This window comes from Poecilia reticulata, chromosome 17 (assembly GCF_904066995.2).
Source record: "Poecilia reticulata chromosome 17, P_reticulata-male-v2, whole genome shotgun sequence".
In the NCBI taxonomy this organism is placed as follows: domain Eukaryota; kingdom Metazoa; phylum Chordata; class Actinopteri; order Cyprinodontiformes; family Poeciliidae; genus Poecilia; species Poecilia reticulata.
The window spans coordinates 21738459-21758436 of NC_088846.1; the positions used below are offsets into that span (position 1 = coordinate 21738459).

Sequence of the window (19978 nt, forward strand, 5' to 3'; positions counted from 1 at the left end):
CAGTTCTACTGTAAGCAGGACAAGGTTCATTTACTGTATTTATCCGCAAGTCATGGCTGAAAATACATTTTACAGTTGAACAGCTACTTTCCCTCTATTGGTACTGCATGAAAAGCATTAATGTAAATTCTACATACCATTTATTTAATTAGGAAAGAGCTCCATGTTAATAAATAACAATTGTGACAATTATTGGCGGCCCGGTTATTGATCTGGGTGCCCAAAGTTTTTGCTACTTGGGCCAAAATCGTCAAATCAAAAGTAAGTATCAAAAGTAATTGTACCAATCAAAATAAGTATCCACAATTAATTTATCTATTTACAATAAATTAAACATGCAATATTTTAAGTAAATTCTAAAGTAGTCACTGAACCAGGAAGTCAATTCAAGAATGATACAAATTTGCCCCTCGTACATCCCCACATAAGGTTAACATTCACATGATGAGCGTAAACATTGAGATAACTGGAAACAGAAGCGCAATTATACAACCATACATCTTTGATAAGCAGAAGTGGAGCCTCCTGCACAACCAGCACAAATGCTGCATGTGGTTTCTATACGGTAAGTCGACAACAAAACACTCATCTTTTCCAGCAGCCATTGTACCATTGGAACAAATGTGCTGGAAAGTCGCTTGAGTTGCGAGGTGACAGCTGCGCTCAGCTGGTGTTGCTAGATAATGTAACAGTGCCCATTTGACTCAGAGTGACAATCGTGATGTTTTTGAAGTGGCTCATTTTCCATACACTAAAAAAACATTAACTTGCTGTTAAGTTAATGTGGATTTTAAGCATTAACAGCACAACGCTTTAAAAAATGGCCAGGTGTTGGACTGTTTGTAGAAGCAGGAGAGACACAAATAGAGGTACAAAAACATGCAAAATAAGAATTTTGCATTATACAAGCAACATTGTAATAAAGCTATGGCTTACCTCAAAGAAGGCACATGTTTTTCTTTAATATTTAAGCATACTTTTGTGTTTACCTGCGGCCAACGTGCCTGTTAGGAATCCTCAATCATGAGGTATGTCAGGTTTCCGCAGGTTGAATTTTCTCTGTGAATGTGTCCTTCTCATCATGTGCCAAATAGTATGTAGTCACATCCTCTGCCAAGTTTCACAGAAGCGTTCCTCAGTTAGTGGGAGGGAGCACACATTGACCAGCGGTTGGAGATGCTTAAATGATTAAGCATAGTAAGTTGTACCAGGTAAGTATTTTCTACGAGGTTTTCTCAAGTTGTCTTTTCCAGAGACCGTTTGAAAACCTGATTCAGACGAGATAAACCTAATCTAGTCTGAGTAGGAGTTGTTCACCAGCCTCATACCTGTCATTCAGATCAGCGCTCCCAGGCAGGAGAAAAAAAACAAAACATGACACCCACACAGGGTCAGATGTGAAGATTAAGGCTGTGAACCAGACGTAAACACAAACAAAACCTCAAATTGAAGAAAACGTCTTTCATATTGGATGTTTAATCGACTGTTTGCCAAAATATGACTAACGTCCTGCTTCAGATATGCAGTATTTCATGTTATGTCCTCATAAAAGCCACAAACATGTTCCAACGTAATGAATTGTTTGCCAAAGTTTTCTGTAAAAGGCAACACCAGTTGCTGTGCACTGTCAATCAGCTGGCTGAAAGCGAGTTTCTACTGTTCCCTTATAGGAAGAAATTTGTCTTTCCACACTGAACCATGTCTACAATGTTACGCTAGACTCTTGTGACTTCCAACAGGAACCAATAATTATAGTTTTAGATAAGACATCCTACGCACTATACATATTTGTGATGTTTTCAAGTTGATCTTTATCTTGATTTCTAGAACAATGAAAGTTATTGCTTTAAAAAGTTTGCTTCCAGACTTGGCAAACCAGCTACGTGAGAGTTAAAAAACAACAACCCTGAAAGATAAATAAAACATTCTGATTTGATAGAGTCATGTTCCCAATGTACCAAGATCATATCTTTCACTTCTGCTATGGTTGCATGAGAATAAAAGAGTTTTTTTGACAAGAAAAACTGAGGATGGCAGAGCAACACGTGAATCTACCCACTGTAAATTTGAAGACGATCCTGTCTTCAAATCTAGTCTCAGAAATGAACTGGTTTGGTTTGAATGCAGGTGTGCACGCCGCGAAAGCAGCAAGTTAACAATAACGCAAGGCATTCTGGGTAAATACAACCAAAACAAATGAGAGTGTCTAGCGCTAGCAGAAATGCATCATGGTGTTTTGCCAAAGACAAAAGAGAAAATCCTACAACCGCTAAAATCTCTATTTTTGTTTACATTTTATGAAGGACAAAGTTGCGCTCGAGTTTTCTTCAGAGCTTTTTGTGTCGCTTGCTTCAGTGGCTCTTGGTGTAGCGCCACCACAGGCGAGGAGGGGAACAGGTTTTTCACACAGTGCAGTGTGAAAGTGAATCACACCAGCTGAAAATGTAACAAATGTTGCAACTTTTTGTCCCCAGATGGACCGAGTCCACCGGACTATCAGGTATGAACGCATTTTAGAGATGCGCTCTAAAATGTAACACGTGTGTTACTTCCTTCCACAAATTTGAATATGTGCTTTTATTTTTAAGTCAACACCCCTTGTTACCCACTGAGGAGTCTTGAGAACAATCGTTTGATTTTCCTGGTGCTGAATGTCACTCAAAATTCCAGTTTGTTTCCAAAAGTACATTTTCCCCATGTAATCTGAAACCATTTCTATAGTTTCATATATAAAAATATTAAAACAACCCAGGCTTAGATGACAATTTAAACATGAATTCTTCTAAAACTTAGTTTGCCTAATATCTTTAGTTTTTAATAGTTAAAAAATGGATATCAGATTAAAAGTAAATGTAATACTGATTTTTCTAATATTCAGTGTTAATTTACTGAAGAGTAATCCTGATTGATATGCTATAATCTACATTTATGTGGTAAATATCACTAAGGCATTTTAAAAAATGATACATTTTTAGATCATAGTACTCATTTATGAAGATTAATGTAATTATTGAGTCTCTGTGACAGACACACAATCTTCAGCACCAGCTCATTCTGACTCATATTTATTAAAGAATGTCTGCATCCTCATGCAGGACAAACTTAAAGCAATGACCTCACGCTCTCCCAGTGCAAACAATAACTAGTCTGTGCTCATCCGTCCTGCGTTTCTCACTCCAACACGTCTTCGACCGTTGCCCGCAGCTTGACTCACATCCTTTCCAGTTTTCCTGTGTGTTTACGGAGGAATAACACTTACCTGCTAACAATATTACGCGGCTCTGAGTATTAAAAGTTGCACTGTTGGGCGGTTTTTTTCCACTTGGATGAGATGGAAAGAAACCATCCATGGTGCCCCCACTTCTCTGTTTTTCTAAACAGAGTTTTTCCCTCCATTAAACCATCCACTGCAGTGATGTCACGCAAGAAATGACGCGAGCAGATGATGGAACAGTTTTCTCTAAATATACATTTAATGACCGAAAACAGCGTGGTTACAGACAGAGAAAAGGAAAGCAGGTGTCAGGGTGCTTCCTGTGCAGCCTATACTCAAAGTTTTTAGCATCTTTTGCAAAGCTGAAATAAATTTGTGGAGTCAAAGCGGACAAACAAAAATAAAACACGTGAAGGCGATGTTTTGGCATGTATCTACGGCATCCCATGCAGCTCATAATACAAAATGTTTTGCTTTAAATTTACAGTTCTGTAACTAATAACACTGAGTTCATTAACATGTAACACATATATACAAATAATGAACAAAATGACAAGGAATTGTGGCAAAACAAAGCAGCTTCATACAAAGAACACGTACTGTAACTGAGTGGCCGTTGTGCAGGTGATTACAGTAACTTTACATGGGAATTGTAACATTTTAAACTGTCTGACCCACTGCGACAGATTGTAGCTCTGCGGCGTTTAAGTGGATGTAAACATTCTTCCTGCTTTCCTCGATCTCCATCATTTCCAGATCCAATCAACCGTAACATAATCACGTTTCTGAAGCTCGCCTAACCCAAGCCTCCTTCTAATAATTGCATTGATCGTGAATGGATAGAGGTTTAACGAATTGAGAGCTATACAACTAAAGTAAATACTGACAGTCCTCTTATCTCCTGACTGCCACCTGCCTTCCTCGGCGCATTAGAGCCTCGACTCCACCCCGTCTTGACTTCCACCTGCCCACGTACCTACTGGGTCCGGAGCTGGTAATCTGTGGAGGAAATTGACGAGACTTAATCAAATGTGCAAATGAAAAGTAGGGAATCCGAGAGAAAATCAGCAGCTGATGCTTTCCACCCCGGATTGGATGAAATACGAAGGAAATGAGAGGAGGATGTTTGGTAATTAGTGGCGATATTAGCCACAAGCCCAACATGTGCAACTCTGGTAATCTCACGATGATGAGCAGGGGGAAGCTCGAGAAAATAAAGCTCACTTTCTCACATTTGGCAGGGCGTTGCCACATTGCCTCATGTTCTGCTCTGTATCCCCTTTTCATAGAACTGCTTCTCTGCAAGGTTAGTTCCCACCACATTGCACAGCATTGGGCAACAGTTGCCTAATACCTGCACATATGGGCACTTTGCACAGTTGCAGATGAACCCGTGACCTACCTCCGTTCTGGGTGATGTAGCGCACCCATGGTAGCGCCTGGTAGCCGCTCTTCTCTATGATCTTCAGGTAACGCACCTGCAGGACCAGAGAGAAAAAATATGTATATCTGAAGAAAAAGTCAATCTGAGCAGCTGAAAGCAACATTTCAGACACATTTAGAACTTTTTATTTTGATGGAGTCAGAGCTGCTGATCTCCTGGTTTGGTTACTGATCAACCAAACTAAACTATATCTACATTTTTTAGACAACACCTGTTAGATTTGACATCAACATTAATGTCTGTCCTCAGCTGGTGCGGTTTGCTTTCCCACTTCACTGCGTGAAACGAACCAAATCCTTTGAAAAACCTGTTCCTCTCCTTGCCTGTGGTGGCGCTACACCAGCAACCACTAGCAGTCTGTTCACCTGCTAGCAGTAGACTGTCTCATTTGTTTTGGCTGCATTTACCCAGAATGCCCTCCGCTGTAGTCCGCTTTCTGCTTTTGGAGCGGTCTCTGGTCCGCTTAGCGTTCACATCTGAATTCAAACCGCACCAGATTTCATTGGAGTTTTTAGATGAACCAGAGTTCCATTTTTGTGGTCCGCAGCAGAAATGAACCATAATTTGATTACTGGATCTTATTTAGGAGGATTACAGAAAAGAGAGGTGAACAAATAACATACCACACTTTTCAGAATTTGAGAAATTCACATTTAATTTTCTTTTCAATTTGTAATCATGCACAACGTTGCATGTAAAATCCCAATGAAACACGTTGAATATTGCGGTATAAAATGACACGATGAAAGCTCAAGGGTACTTTTTCAAAACATTTGTTAAATTCCCATTGGTGAGGTCAAACCGATGCTGATCTGAGATTACTCCGCCTGAAGCTGTAAGCGTCTCACATCAAACGCTGTCTGCACCTGTAAGCTTGTGCCGAGCTGCAGGCTGTAGTAGGAGTCGTGTCGTTGATGAGGAAGAAGTAGTGTGAGTCACACGAAAAGAAGGAAGCAGCTTTCAAGGGACACACTATGTTAATTTACATAACTGTAGTTTTTTGTGTGATGCCTGTGAGGAAGAAAAGTGCACATCAGCACAAATAAGCTACAACTTTCACAAGATAACCGATATTTCAGCTGCCTGGTGTTACCACAGAGCCGAATGTCGAGAATAAATGCTAAAAATACTCGTCCAGTCTTAGCGCTATTGAATTGGATTGCAGAACGTTTTTCCCCATCAGATGGGGAAATAAAACCGTGAAGGAAACTTAAAGATTCTGTAGTTTTACTGAAGTATTGCTTTAGTTGACTCAATGAAACGCTTTAATGATTTTTGTGTGCGTTTATGCAAAGAAGGCCTACAACGCCCATACCCAGGACATCTTTCATGCTTCAATGAGCTCCTGCTGTCAAAACATTCTCACACTTAACATTCAGCAGGAGAAAAAAAAATAAAAGAAAGCAGAAAGTTGCAATCTGATGTGATAACCTCCCCGTCGTCTTGGCTGTTCCCAGCTGAAACTAGGACAGACAGCGCAGGAATTTGTGAATCAGAGCCCTGGGAAGGAAGGCCACGGCACCGGCCGCCTTGTTATTACCTTCCTCTGCTCTCTGTGAGGTCAGAGCGAGCGCCGTGGTCACCGAAGACATGACGACAAAACACGCAGACGCGGGATCGCCGAGTCTGCCGGCGCAGCAGTTCTTCCTCACATGCCGCAGCCAAACGCTCGTCCCGGCCTGGCCGTGGGCTCGCAGTCAGCAAAACCTCCGTAAAATATCATTATGGCTTCGTAAGATGAGAAGGGAACAGGAGGATGTTTGTAGTATACCGTTTGGTAAGTACAGACTGCATGTGTGGTCTGAATTTATCAGGCTGCTTGTAGATGGCATGGCCAGAAAGGAAAGAGAGAAGGAAAAAAAAATTCACATCTGCAAACTTGTTTGAGTTCTCTCACCTACATTCAAAAACACGCTCTTATTTCCACCAGACCAACGTGTGGGGTTACATGGTTTTCCAGTTAAATGTATAAGGTGGAGCTGCTTGCATCATACATGCTTCACATGTGCGCTCCCCTACACTTAGTGGTGGAGTTAAGAGAAACTTTCTCATGCTTTGATATTTACATGCGTCTAATTAAACTTCACGGCCTCTTCTCACACGTAGAGAGTGGTGTCACTTGGCTGCATTAGAGCCTGCGACCCAGTCTGCAGTCGCCCTGTAATAAGGGGAAGGTTGCACGCTTCACACAGGAGTCTGATGGGAACTGGGATCTTGGTAGGTTGTTTTTGAAAATGGATGATGAGCCATCAGTTCTGGCATGGGAAAAAAAAATTGATTTTGGTTGCAAAAAGCAGAGCCGCAGAGGGACTGTGAAGGATAAAGCTGCTTCTTTACGACTCTTATCTCAACTGACAAATTCAACAGGAAAAACTCTCAGATCATTTAGGAAATGATACTTCTTGACATTTTTCACATATTATGATTCAATCACAACCTTTGATGCGTTTTATTAGTTTATGTGACAACTGTGAAGTGGAAGGAAAAGGATATAGCTCTTTTAGGAGTTGGACGATATGGTTTCAAAATAAAATCTCTTATTTTTCCACACCAAATCTGATTTTAATTGATTCTTTTCTTAAACAGGACACATCACGCAAACGTGTAGCTAAGCAGTTTGCATCCATGCATGTTTGTGTTAAAATGGCCCAGTCAAAGTTCAGATCTTAAAATTCTTTATCAAATCAGATTCAGCTTGAGCTGTGCTGCAGAGAATGTGCAAAAATTTCAGTCTCTGGGTGTGAAAAGAATAGAGCTCCTATTTAGAAAAAATGTTTGGTCGTGTTTTTGAAAAACATTTATTATTTTTTATTTAGCTTCTTAATTAACCCACAATTTCAATTCAATTTAGTAATAAAAAAGCAAAACTTTCGCAACTCCTATCATTAAAACATCTTCAAAAAGTCGTTGTCTTGCAGTGAATCTACAGAGGCCTCTGACTAAAGACTGTCTGTATGACAGTCTGACTGCTATGACATGCTAACAGTTAAATATGCAGGCAGCAGAGACAATATTCTACACTAACATGTCCTGGATGACATCATCAGTTGTTGACAAGCTGTGCTAATCCACCTCATTTGCTTTTGCCGCTCCCCTTTAAGTCTCTGTCTGGCCGTGTAGTTAGAAAGATTTTTTTAGTCGGCGATCTGAGGAGACTATTTTGGACTTGCTCTTCATTCACGTAGCCTCTTTTTCAACTCCTGGGATTTGGGGTCATAGTTCAGGTATTATTTGAGCAGGGTTTCCCTCAGTGGCGGGCCACCAGACTTTACTTGTGCCCCCACCAGGCTAAGCGTTGCTTATTTACTAAATAAAATAAAAAAATTTGCATTTTTTAAGACTCTATAGTTGGTGTTTAGATATTAATCTTCCAATCTTTCAATAACACATAATTGTCAAATGATATTTTCAAATTTCCTGTCAACTTTAAACATTTTTTTAACTCAAAATATGACGGACCGAGAGCTCCAACCACCGGGCGTAGCAAGTTTTCTGGGGGAAAGCTTGTTTTGAGCATTTGAGATGCTAATCAGCAAAATGAATAGAACTAATATAGAATGCACGCATCAAAAATAACTAGTATAGCCTCACTACTTCAAATGCTGCTGCCACAAAAGATGCATTATTCTGGAATTTGTGTTTATCAGATTAAACTGCATTAAAATGCACTGAAGTTTGTGGTTGTAATGTGACAAAATGTTAAAAAGTTCAAGGGGTATTTAAAAAAAAAAAAAGAGGGGGAGTTAGTGGTTGAAACACGTTAGAAAAAATCGTTTGGGTGTTGTGTGGCATACACAAACCGACCTTTACAGGTGGCTTCCTTTCAGGAAGTTCGATAGTTTGCAGAAGCAAGATGGTCTTTTTATTTTCCAGCTGTTAAAAAAAAAATTTCACAGCCAAATCAATTTTCTACCTCTACATGAGAACGGAAAATGTATGACTTTTTCCACTCTGTATTTGTTTGTTTCTTCAGGTAACTTTAAGGTCAGGAAGATGCTCGTGTAGTAAACACTGGAAAAAAAAAAAAACTGTTGATCTGAGAAAATTCAAACCAACTTACAGTTAAAGGTTGCCTTGTTCTCAAAGCTGCGGCAATAACACTTGTAGGGTGTGTCCAGATTGAAGCGAACAGGAAACCCTCATGTGTTTGAATACAAGTCATCAAGGTTTGTAGAAAACCACAAAAGAGGATCTACCACAACAGCGCAGATGAGCAAGTCAGAAGTTCATCAGAGCAGAGATCGCACTGGCCATTGGCAATGTATGACTTTGCACTCTTAGGCTTTTTGGATCAAATTGAGAAAAACGATTTGCTTTCACAACGTAAGCATCTTATTGTCTTCTGCATTATTTTTAATTTAATAAAGACTTGAAGGGATTTAGTTCATTTACTGCAGAATTAAGGCGAAACAAGTGAAAACCCGCCTTTATGGTCGCTCTGTTCATGCAAGCATTTACAAGACGAATAGAGAATTATCGGTAAATCATTGCAGCTCATTCGGCTAACTATGAAAAATCACAACAACTCACATTACAACTTATCATGCATATCAATTATCTTTGGACTGAGCGTCTTGTTTCCGAGTGGGCTGCATAATAACCGAGCAACTTAATAACATTTTACTGAGGAAGATGGGAAATGTGGGGAAGCTGGAAAATGTGACCTTTTGGCTCGTTTAATGATTCATACAGAAAACAGCACTTAAAGTTGGGGCATAAACGCGACTCTGTGAGCATGATGAAGGTCCAACATCAGCCTGGAGGTATTAACTGCAGGTTTATTCTAGAACTCATTGCCCAAAATATGCAGCTTGTTATTGAGGCAAGTTTAGAAACTGAATGTTTACATATAATGTGAATGCTTGCTTTGTTACTGGAGCACTCAGCCCTCAAACCAAAATAACCAGAGTTGGTTGGTTACTGAAATACAAGCAGCTGATCTGGAGTCAGAGTGCTTTCAGCTCATTCATATCTGCTTTTAACAAACAGGATTAAACATTTACCAGCAGACAAAGTGCATTTTTTTAATATTACTAACTGTACAGATTCTCTATGCTGTATGAGTTGGCGAGATAAACTCAGGTCTATGTCTAACCTTGCTTGTCACAGTTACAGAGTTTATTTTAAATTAGTTGCTGCTCTAACTGTAGATGTGGGTAAGTTTAGATAAGTTTTAACTGAAATTTTCTTCAGGCTAATGGTATCTCCTGTTGTCATTCCTATTTGGAAGAGCGGCCATCTCATGCTAAAACATCAGGGAAGCAGGAAGTCAAACATTATTAAGTAAAAGTTTCCTGTTAAGCTGATCAACATGAAGAAAATAAGTTGTAAGAGGCAAAAACAGGTGTGGAGCTAGTAAAAAAATTAACAATTTATTTATTTTGTTATTTCTTAGGCTGTTATGTCAACTATAATTATCTCCATGGGGGATAATAACGTTATACAATATCTCAATAATGTGATTTGTGTTTGTTGTATTGTCAGATTGTTCCAATTTATAAATTAGGATCTTTAAGCTTTTTATTTTGTTCTGGGACTGGGAGAACCGTTTTAAAACAACAATAATGAAAAGTTTTAAAGCCTGTGATAAGGCATGAAGCATTCCAGACTAAAAGAATTGCATCCGACAAACATAAAACTGGGAATGTAATTATCCAGAGGTTCACATATGATATAATATTCTCAAATGAGGCCAAGTATCGTTTCCTCCCCTGACCAGGACATGGGAAAGCGTAATTTGGTGTTGTGGTGCCACACGTATAATCACAGGACAACTGTAATCATACAGTAAATGCAACACATGTGTCAGCCTGTGGTCAGCATGAGGGGAAACCTGAAATATAAACATTAACGTCTCGCTGTTGCATGGAAATTACAATCAAAATCCTATTAATCTACAGCCTGGTTCTAGAAATGACGGTTTATCGTGCTGTCATTATGATCAAACCAGAGGGCCAAGTTCAGGTTGATGAGCACTTGACTTCTCTACAAGTTTACTTTAGTACAGAGACGGTTTAAAAGTGCTCCTGCGCTGCCCCCTCTGGCCTAAAACTAGAATGACGCTGCTGGATCAGAACATGCATTATGTTTGAATCAGCAACAACATGAACAATAAACTCTGTACGGTTGACTGAGCAGGTTTAGAGAATGTTTTGAACTTTTCTGCTCAGGTTTAAGAGAAATGTTTGTGGGATTACTGCTCGACAGGGGTCAGATGTGTGCCAAGCCTACCTGGATCCCTGAGGTGGTGAAGTACGGGATTTCAAACTTGACACTGATTGGTGGTTTCCCCTCTTTGTCCTCAGCCTCAACGCTCGGCAACCCGAAGTGCGCCCGCATCAAGTACTCCTTTCCTCCCTGCCACAGGGTGCGACAAGCTTTTTAGCACAATGTAATGATGCGCGATTAAAACTGGATTATTTTTAATGTTACTTTCCACTGAATAATACTAACACATATTTGTCGTCAATAACAGCAGAGCTACAAATAAACGCATGAAAAATAACAAGGATATTACATAACAAAAGCTGGATTAGGAGCCGAATTTAACAAGAAACAGCCTTCAGTTGTTTGTAAACCGTCACTGTGAAACTACTAAGTCACGTTTTGTGCTCACAGGGAAAGACTTGATTGACCAGACGATCTCGCTGTTCTCGGGCACCCACTTCACGCTGCCCACTGTGGTCTTGAACTTGGGTGAGTCAGCGTCCGTTGGCACAGGAATGTGAATCTCCACGTTGTTGGCGGTGGAGCGCCTCTTGAACTGGCTCTTCGCCTGAGAGAGGAAGAACAGGCAGGGCGAGTTTAAAACAACGCGCTGCCTGAGCTGGGACTTAAATGTAGCTTGACATAAGAATTATACAGTCAGGAGTTTCGTTCTTTACAAGATCCATGAGTCAGTATAGCTCGCAATGCACGTGAAGGCACTTTAGACCGGCCTTTACAACCGAACCTTTTCTTGTTATTGTTTGTGTTTTTACAGGAACCATGAGACCAGGGTGCAGCAGCGGTGCGGATGACAGCAGTTAATCCATGTGCTGAGAAAGCATCCTACCTTTATCATGTACTCGATCCGGCTGTGAGAGTGCTTCTCGATGACAGACTCGATCCAGATCAGGGGCTTCACCTGCCAGACCATGTAATCAGGATTAAATATTTACACACAGATGGTTTCAGAGCTTCTCTCAAGGGCTTGATAGTTTAAATAGCGAGTCCCGGTCGCCATCTAGTGGATGTTTCCCTTTACTACACCGAGAATTACACAAGAAAATAGTCGGAGATTAACTGTTACAGCACGTGTGTCAAACTCAAGTTGCTTTTTATGTGGCCCTCTGGACTTCAAATTACATCAATAAATCCCTCCAGTTTTCCACAAACCTGCAAAATTATCACAAAATCAACAGTTTCCCACATTTTTTTCTGAATTTTACAGCAAATTGCTCTCAAAAAGGGCCAAAAACATTGGGTTTAAGTGACAGCTGCCTCAACATTAATTGATATCAAGCTATAACCCGTGTTTGATACAACAACATCATACATTAGTGCAAATATCAGAAACATTTCTTACAAATATTTCTAAATTAGTACCACAAAATCTGTTTTTTTTTATTGCAAAAGAAAAATGTGAAAAGATGTTTAATATTATTTAATTTTAAGAAACGCTTATTGAATGCTGAAGCAACTATTTACTGACATTTTAACAAATTAATGGGTTTTATCTATACATTCTAGCACAACCGGCCCTTTAAGAACATTCAGATTTTGGAGATAGGCCAAGATGAAGATGAGTTTGACATCCCTAAGTTTTAGAAAATGAAAGTGTCATCAAAAAGTTTATTTCAACATAGGGTAAATTTGAAATTTTTCAACCAAATATTACAGCTAGAAACCCATAACATTGGGATATTACAAGTAGCCTCAGTTGTCTTAAAGCTTTTTCCCAATCAGCGACGCAACAATCCACTTTTTTCGCTTCCAACATCAATATCTGAGGTTTAGAATCGACAGATACAATCTGACGCAAAAAAGTATTGCTAAATTGACTTAAAGCAGAACATCTGGATCATCGCTTCAACTGCCTGAGTTAAATATTAACCACTAATTGTTTTATGATTTGCAAACAGTAATTAAACGTTTCTAATTCTCTCTGGTGCTTCTATTCGGGGAAATGAAGATTATTCAAACAAACGTGAGAAAAACAGAACGAGAACACGGTGTTAAGTAGCTAACATTTAAGAAGCACTTTCTGCCATCATAAAAGTCTGAATCACATGCAATCAAACTCAAGGACAAGCAGGGTTGAGTTTTAATTTGCTTTTGTCATCTCTTTTTCCGAGAAATCCCTTGAATTGCGACATTCAAGAAATCTCTGAGTTTCCTGTGCAGTGATTGTTTTTCCGAGGAGTTGCACTACAGATTCACAACACAATAAACTTCTAACAAAGGAAAACCTCCTGCATTATGCCTTCATATGCTCTTCTAGAAAACATTTATACCTCCAGTAAATTATAGATTTTTACATGTGTAATGAAAAAGTCAGAAATAAAATATCTAAATGTCCTGCAATCAAAACGTCCGGTGTTAAAAAATAATCAGACCAGTGGAAAGCAGATGAAATCTGGAAGAATCTGGAGATAATGCGTTCTTGTTTACAAAAAAAAAACCCTTTTGAGGCGTTACTTACATGAGTGTTCAAGCGGTAAGACATGAGCTCAAACTCTCCATCTGGAGGAATGAAGGAGATGGTGCGGTCATTCTCAAAGCGAGAAAGACGGACACACTGGTGAAACTTGACGTCCTCCAGCTCTACTGATTTACTCTTCCCTCCTGGACAAAAAAAAAATATTTATCAAGAACAATTAGGTCTACGTTGAGCTGTACTTTGAAACTTTTGTGGTACGTCACAGTAGCCAGAAAAATGCTTATCTGAGATTAACTGAAAGCAGATTTGTATCATTTGTATGGAAGCATCTTGATAAGTTGCAACCAAAACGTTTATTTCTGTTTCTCGTGCATGGAAGCCGAACATCTGTTTTTCCTTAGCTGTAAATCATCATCAAAGTTGAAGAGAAATAAATCGATTAAAACATATGAGTCAGTGCCTTTTAGACCTGAATTAGTGAAATAAACGTACATTTTGATGAGATTTTAATATGTTGAGATGCTGCAGTGAAGAACTTACGTCCGGTGTTTTCAAACAGAACCTTGTCGTTCAGACCCAGCCGCAGCTCAGGCATCCCAGACAGGAAAACCCGCATCTTAATGGAACCAACAATCTCACTGCGCAAAACATTCCCATTGGCACTAACCTGAAAATAAGGAGATTTAAAACTTCAATGAGTCAGAAAGAAAAATAAATGATTATAGAAAGTGTTGTTCACTTCATTAGATCATAAAAACACAAGACCAACTTGAGATTCAGTGTTGTGACGCACACAAGGAGGAAAGACACAATCAGCGTTACTGAAGCTCCTTAAGCAACTCTGGCCTTTAAAACAAGGAGTTCCTACCAGGAGGTTCACTGACTCAATGACGTCCAGGAAGACTTCGTTCTTCCTGTACTTGATGCCCTCTGACCTCCAGGAGACGGCGTTAGTAACAGTGGCTGGGGGTCGCGGTGCGCCGGTGTCTAGTTTGTGTCCCTCTTGGGTTATGTATCTGAGAAGTGAAAAAAAAACAATCAAACAATGTCAACACAACCTGGAAAAAGAAAATTAGCTTTCTGTGTTGCCATGTTCCCAGCAGTCAAAGGAGAACAAAGACTCCCCTGGCTATTAAAGACTGACTGTGTGACTTATTACTGTACTCAGCCTGAACAGAGGTGGGAAATCCAGTTAGTTTGCTACATATTTGCTTCATTCTCATTCCTGTTAGGCTAAAGTTTGCCATCTCATCATGATGCAGACAGTAAACTTTGCTTTGCAAGGAAGATTACAGGAAACAGAAAGGAGGTAAAGTTAGTGTGATTTTAGTGACATCTACTGGCCAATCTGCACATTTGCGCAGATCTGCTTACTCATCTGCATTTACTGTTTAAAAACAAAACACATATTTATAGGCAGAATATATAATTTCTGAATATGTACAAACAGATTAACCTATTTAAAAGACACACATTTTGAGTTATATGTGGCACTGATTCACAAAAAAGAGATTTAATCAAATTTTAACCAGCCTTTTTTTAAAGACATCTCTATTATTTTAATTATGTTTGGTAAAAAGTGTTAATATTTAATATTGTCCAAAACAAGAATATAAGAAGTTTAACTTGAAGTTAATGATGCATTAAGAATTACTAATAACACATTTATATTTTAAAGTAATTTATTTCTAGTTTATTTTAGTTTCAGTTATTTAAACACAACATTAATTATCTTAGGTTTTATTGATTGCACATTCTTCATGGTTTTAGGTTGTTTTTTTTTTTAATTTGCTTTAAACATTTTTATGAAAGAAGGAATGCATAAAATGCATTCAGATATTACGTAAATTGAAATATTTGTTTCTCATAAATAATAATTAAAAAATCACCCAAAAGAAGAAACATTTTATAAGTTCATAATGATTTTATGCAATACACTCTGAGCAATCATGAACCAAAATCCATTTAATTAGTTCCTCGTGCTGTTTAACTGTTTTATATCTATTATTTTTTGCTGTTTAATTTGTTGACATCCACCTTTTGCACAGCTGGAAAGTAATTAAGTGGCGAGTTAAGCAAAATTAAGAAACAGAAGCAAGAGAAAAGAACAAACACAGCAGGCAATTCATTTTAAACAACATTTAAACTCCGGCTGTTCAAACACAAAGGTAAAACAAACAACACAGGACTGAAACGACTCTTCTGAACTGAATAGCCGAAGCGACTGGAAGAGTTTCCAGGAGGATTTTGAGACCTTTTTACTTTGTTGTGAAGATGGCATCATAAAGGACATATATTTTCAGAAACTTATTCAGAAGCCTAAAAAGTTTTACAAATCTATTTAGATTAGAAGATGTAAAACGGTCGAGAAGAGGGACATTGTTCTCCTGGAAGAACTTCAATTTAATTAATTTATTCAACACAAAAACAAAACATGAGAATCAATTAAATCAAATCAAACATATTTCAAGTCAAAGTTTGAAGAGGATTGTATCGAGTTGCTGACTTTGCAGCACTCGCTCCTCCTGGATGAATATGTAGCGACACACAGGCGCCTGCTTGGTGTCGCCGACTTTGCAGCAATCCTCCGTTTTGCAAAATGAGCGTTGTGAAATGCAGCACTGTCCTGTTGAAAGACCCAGTCATCACTGCATAGAGGAAGTCCCTCAGTGAAAAGAGATCCCCGCTGCAACATCGCCACATAATCAGCCATAATTTGATACTCCCATACAACCTGAAGCCTGAATCTATTGTTTAATTAGATTAAAATCCTTCCCAGAGCATCATGAAGCTCCTGCAACTCCGCCACATAGAGAACATTAGAAGCCATCAAGATGTGCAGATCATTTTTGTTTCACTTTCAAATTTTATTTTTTTTATTTTTTTATTTTTCAAAATTCAACCATGCAAATTTTTGGGGTGTGAAGACACACATAAAAACACAAAATACACAGTCATAAAACACAAAGTTAACAATTTAAACATTATATTTTGCCGAGTGCCATCAATACACATCAAAATGTTGGCCAGCGTTTCATTTAGCAGGTGAGTGTTTAGTCTAGATTTAAAGGAACTCAGTGTTTCAGCTGTTTTACAATCTTCCAGAAGTTTGTTCCAGATTTGTGGTGCATAGAAGATGAATGCTGCTGAATCTGAATTTAACTTAAATGTAGCATCAGGCCTGGACTCAGTATTAGCAAATGTGTAAAGACGGATAACGAGGACAAAAAAAATCTTTATGAGCAATGATTTACCTGCATACTGACTAATTCACTAGCTCTACTTTTAATCGGTGAATCACTAGTTACCTGCTTTAGGAGGAATCAAAGAAATCAAAACTTACTCTTGCAGAATCTTGCTGTCAGTGGTCTGGGGATAACCAAAGTCCATCAGCTCATCCATCAGCTCATATATGATGACAAAGTTATCTCTAATGCTCTCTTCCTCCAACTCTTTAAAATACTCTGAAAACACCTGAAAAACAGAAACGTAGCCTTATAACGCTGCAAAACGTTCACCTTTATGTTGAAATATGTATGAAAATGCTGCTATACACCAAACCCAGCAGAGCTTTTCTCATACCTGGATAATTTTGTACAAGAAGGAGAAAACCAGAGACACACTGGCGTTTTTCTTGGATGTGGCAACCACTGACGACAAGCGAGTTAAAGACTCGATAAAACCCATGAAACACAATCAGTGTCAACAATGTCCTTGTGCAAAATCAAATATTTAAATCTAAAGGTTTGAACACAAACAGAACAGTAAAAAGAGTTAGGATACAGTAAAGGTTATTGTGTTTGATCCACATGAAACGGACGCCTCCATGAGCCAGGATGGGAGAGAGCGTCCCCTCCTCCTCCTTGTCCATCAGGAGGGTCATGAAGTGCTCGATCTCAGACATGTCCACATCTCCTCGGTAATTACGGCACACCAGGACCTGAAAGAAACAATCAGATGAAGGATTCAGTCTACGACTACCACACCGATGAGAATCGAATGAAATGATCTACATACTGAGCTCTGCTTTGTACATTTTCATCTGTACTTAGTCTGCTCTTTTGTTGCTACAACTAGGAGGCTTATAACCGTCTTTGCACAACACACAGCTGCATCATCAAGCTTTTCCTGGCCGATACCAATTTCTAGTTTTCTTCCAGGTCTGACCTGCCAGAGTTTGAACAGATTCAATCAAAGGTAAAACAGATACATTTTAAACCTCAGCTTATTGACCGGTGCTTCTCTGATGAATCAAGGTTTTTGTTTTCATAAAACACAAATGTCATCCTGTTGACATTTGTGCTTTATGAGAGAAAAAGGAGGAGGTTGGTCATGTGACAAATAGTGATGCAGTGCAGGATCGTGGGGTGTTTAATTGAAGCACAGAAACAATATCAGTTGTGAGGTTGTTGTTTTTTTTGTTTTTTTTAATAGTGTTAAAAGTGTAAGGATATACAGACATAAATAAGATCTGTACATATCGCCCATAACAGCAATATTAATATTGGCCCAATTTTTTCCATCTTTGCACAATTAAGTTAGTGAGGTAGTTTCAGGTTAAATCAGAAGCCTCTTTCAAAAAATATGAAAGCAACATGTTGACCCTACGACGCATATTCATGCATAATATGTTTTATTCAAGGAGAATATTCTTCTTGTGTCAAGAGTAAACTTTATGTTTTCCTTTAGCCATTGTTGTGCAAAAAACAAAAGGTTTCGCCAGTACTAAACGTGCCCTCTATATTAGATATCCAACATTACTTTTAAAAAAGCCGAACATATGTGGAAAAATTTATGTATACGTATTTGTCATTAGTCCCTAAAGCTTCACCTGAACCGCTGGACACAGAGAAGAAACATCTGTGTCGTATCCTCCCTGCGGCTAACAGCTGGTCACCTGATTCATTGTCAGACAGAATTAAAACTGTTTTTCGTCTTAACCGAATTACTTCATAATCATAATTTAGAAATGTAGACCTTTTAACTGGGGCTAAAACAAAAGAGGCACACACTGACATTTGTCCTCTCTGGTATGAGCCACATTATAATCTGTCAACGGAAAAATGTAGCATGTTGGCTAGGCTAGTTAGCTTAGCAACAGTGCTCGGCTACACCTTACCTTCCCTTTTAAGTCCAACACGTACACCGCACTGGCCGACATCCTGAACCTGTTTTACACGAGCTCAGCTCAGCTCGTTGTATGACCCTCACTGATCGACACGTGATATTACTCGCTTACATAAAAACATTTAAAAATCTGTCTTTTCATTCATAATACTGAGAAGAAGACGATCCTTCCCGTTTTTTGGACATCCGCAGTACAGCTTGCGAGCGAGCGCCCCCTATAGAATAAGAAGAACAATCACCAAACATACAAGCGGCTCGTATAAATTAATTCGGCAAGTTTCTAAATTATAAATAAAATGTTATCAATATAATTTTTAAAATGGACTAACAAACATGTTTGAATTTTTTTTTTATAATTTCTTAGTTTTACTATTAAAACTGAAGTCAGCTTTTTGCTTGTTGCTTGTGGCTAATGCATAATAATTTTTCACATGACTAATTAAACAAAAAAGTGTGAAAACATAATAGTAAATATAACAATAAAACATTTAGTAAATTTTGAGAGAGCAATAACACATAGATTTTTGTTTTTTGGTGATTTTTGCTTTCATTTTTGTTTACTAGATCCCTTCAGTAGAGCCCTAAAAGCTCAAATTTACAGTTAAAAATCCCTGGATTGCACATAATGATTACCACAAGATAGCACCATAACACTAGTTAAAATTATTTTCCCATAAATGTGCTATGGTGTATCATAGTTAAACAAATATTTTTTTTCAAAAGTATTCTTTTATTATTAATTATTAATTATTATTATTATTATTATTATTATTATTATTATTATTTATTTATTTATTTTACCTAACTCTGCTTTAAACTAGTCTTTTAAACTTCTTTCTTCTCTAATGAGGTTTTTATTATTTAGTGGTATCAGAGTGAAGGGGGTGACAGGCAAAAACATGCTACACTATTACAATTTTTGTACATAGGAAATATTGAAACCAATTATATGCTACTTTTTGTGTTATTTTATCACATAAACTCCAATGAAATGTTTAATGTTTGTGGTTGGTAAAATGAGGAGAAGTTTATCAAGACTTTTGCAAGGTGCTGTACAAACCCACCATGTAACAAATACTCACATGAACTTCATGAAAGTTGAACTTAAAACAATGATTAAAACTTGCAACTTTGCTCCTGATAAATTCTAATTTTATTAAGCATCTGTTGAAGCCAAAGCAGTTTATCTTCCAGCTATCACTTTTAAAGTGCAAAGCTAAAGTTGCAGCTTAGCAGCAAGTTCTGACATCATGAGAATCTGGACGAAAAGGATTTCTGAAACTCAAGTAGAAGCGAATGGCTCTCAAAATACAACAGTGAGCATCATATTATAGTATTACACATCTAAAAACGACTAGAGTCACTACTGTGGTAGTAAATAAAACACGAGAAATGATTCATAGCTAAAGTTACACATTGTTTGTCTGCTAGCAGATTCTTCATGGACGTGTTTGTGCAGAGCTGAAAAAGGTTGGCATGCTAACTTTGATTGACAAATATGCTAGTCTTGTGATATCACACAGGTGTTACACTGGCTTAGTCACACATGTGG

General features: G+C 38.3%; 1 protein-coding gene and 1 long non-coding RNA gene across 3 annotated transcripts; one reads left to right on the forward strand and one right to left on the reverse strand.

Annotated features, from left to right (window-relative positions):
• Positions 1-3451: 3451 nt before the first annotated feature.
• On the reverse strand, positions 3452-18632 carry ap1m1 (adaptor related protein complex 1 subunit mu 1). The gene is made up of 12 exons (XM_008434432.2): positions 18419-18632; positions 17083-17239; positions 16882-16949; positions 16643-16773; positions 14168-14315; positions 13840-13966; positions 13342-13484; positions 11713-11784; positions 11275-11433; positions 10890-11015; positions 4617-4692; positions 3452-4213 (listed from the first exon to the last, which is right to left on the reverse strand). Exons 1-12 carry the CDS (start codon positions 18458-18460, stop codon positions 4191-4193), a joined length of 1272 nt encoding a protein of 423 aa, XP_008432654.1. The 5' UTR covers positions 18461-18632; the 3' UTR covers positions 3452-4190.
• On the forward strand, positions 10922-11823 carry LOC103479778 (uncharacterized). 2 transcript variants are annotated; one of them, XR_535983.2, is made up of 3 exons: positions 10922-11025; positions 11277-11354; positions 11641-11823. It is a non-coding gene; the product is annotated as an uncharacterized LOC103479778 (long non-coding RNA). The 2 variants fall into 2 exon arrangements; XR_535982.2 differs by having other exon boundaries at positions 10964-11049.
• Positions 18633-19978: the final 1346 nt, after the last annotated feature.

Excerpts from the sequence above, each read along its gene's own strand:
- ap1m1 (XM_008434432.2), bottom strand. The coding sequence starts at position 18,460 with ATGTCGGCCAGTGCGGTGTACGTGTTGGACTTAAAAGGGAAG. Across the intron at positions 11,016-11,274 it reads GGTCAATCAAGTCTTTCCCT|GGAGGAAAGGAGTACTTGAT; the intron begins GTGAGCACAAAA and ends ACCCTGTGGCAG. Across the intron at positions 4,214-4,616 it reads CTACATCACCCAGAACGGAG|ATTACCAGCTCCGGACCCAG; the intron begins GTAGGTCACGGG and ends TTTCCTCCACAG.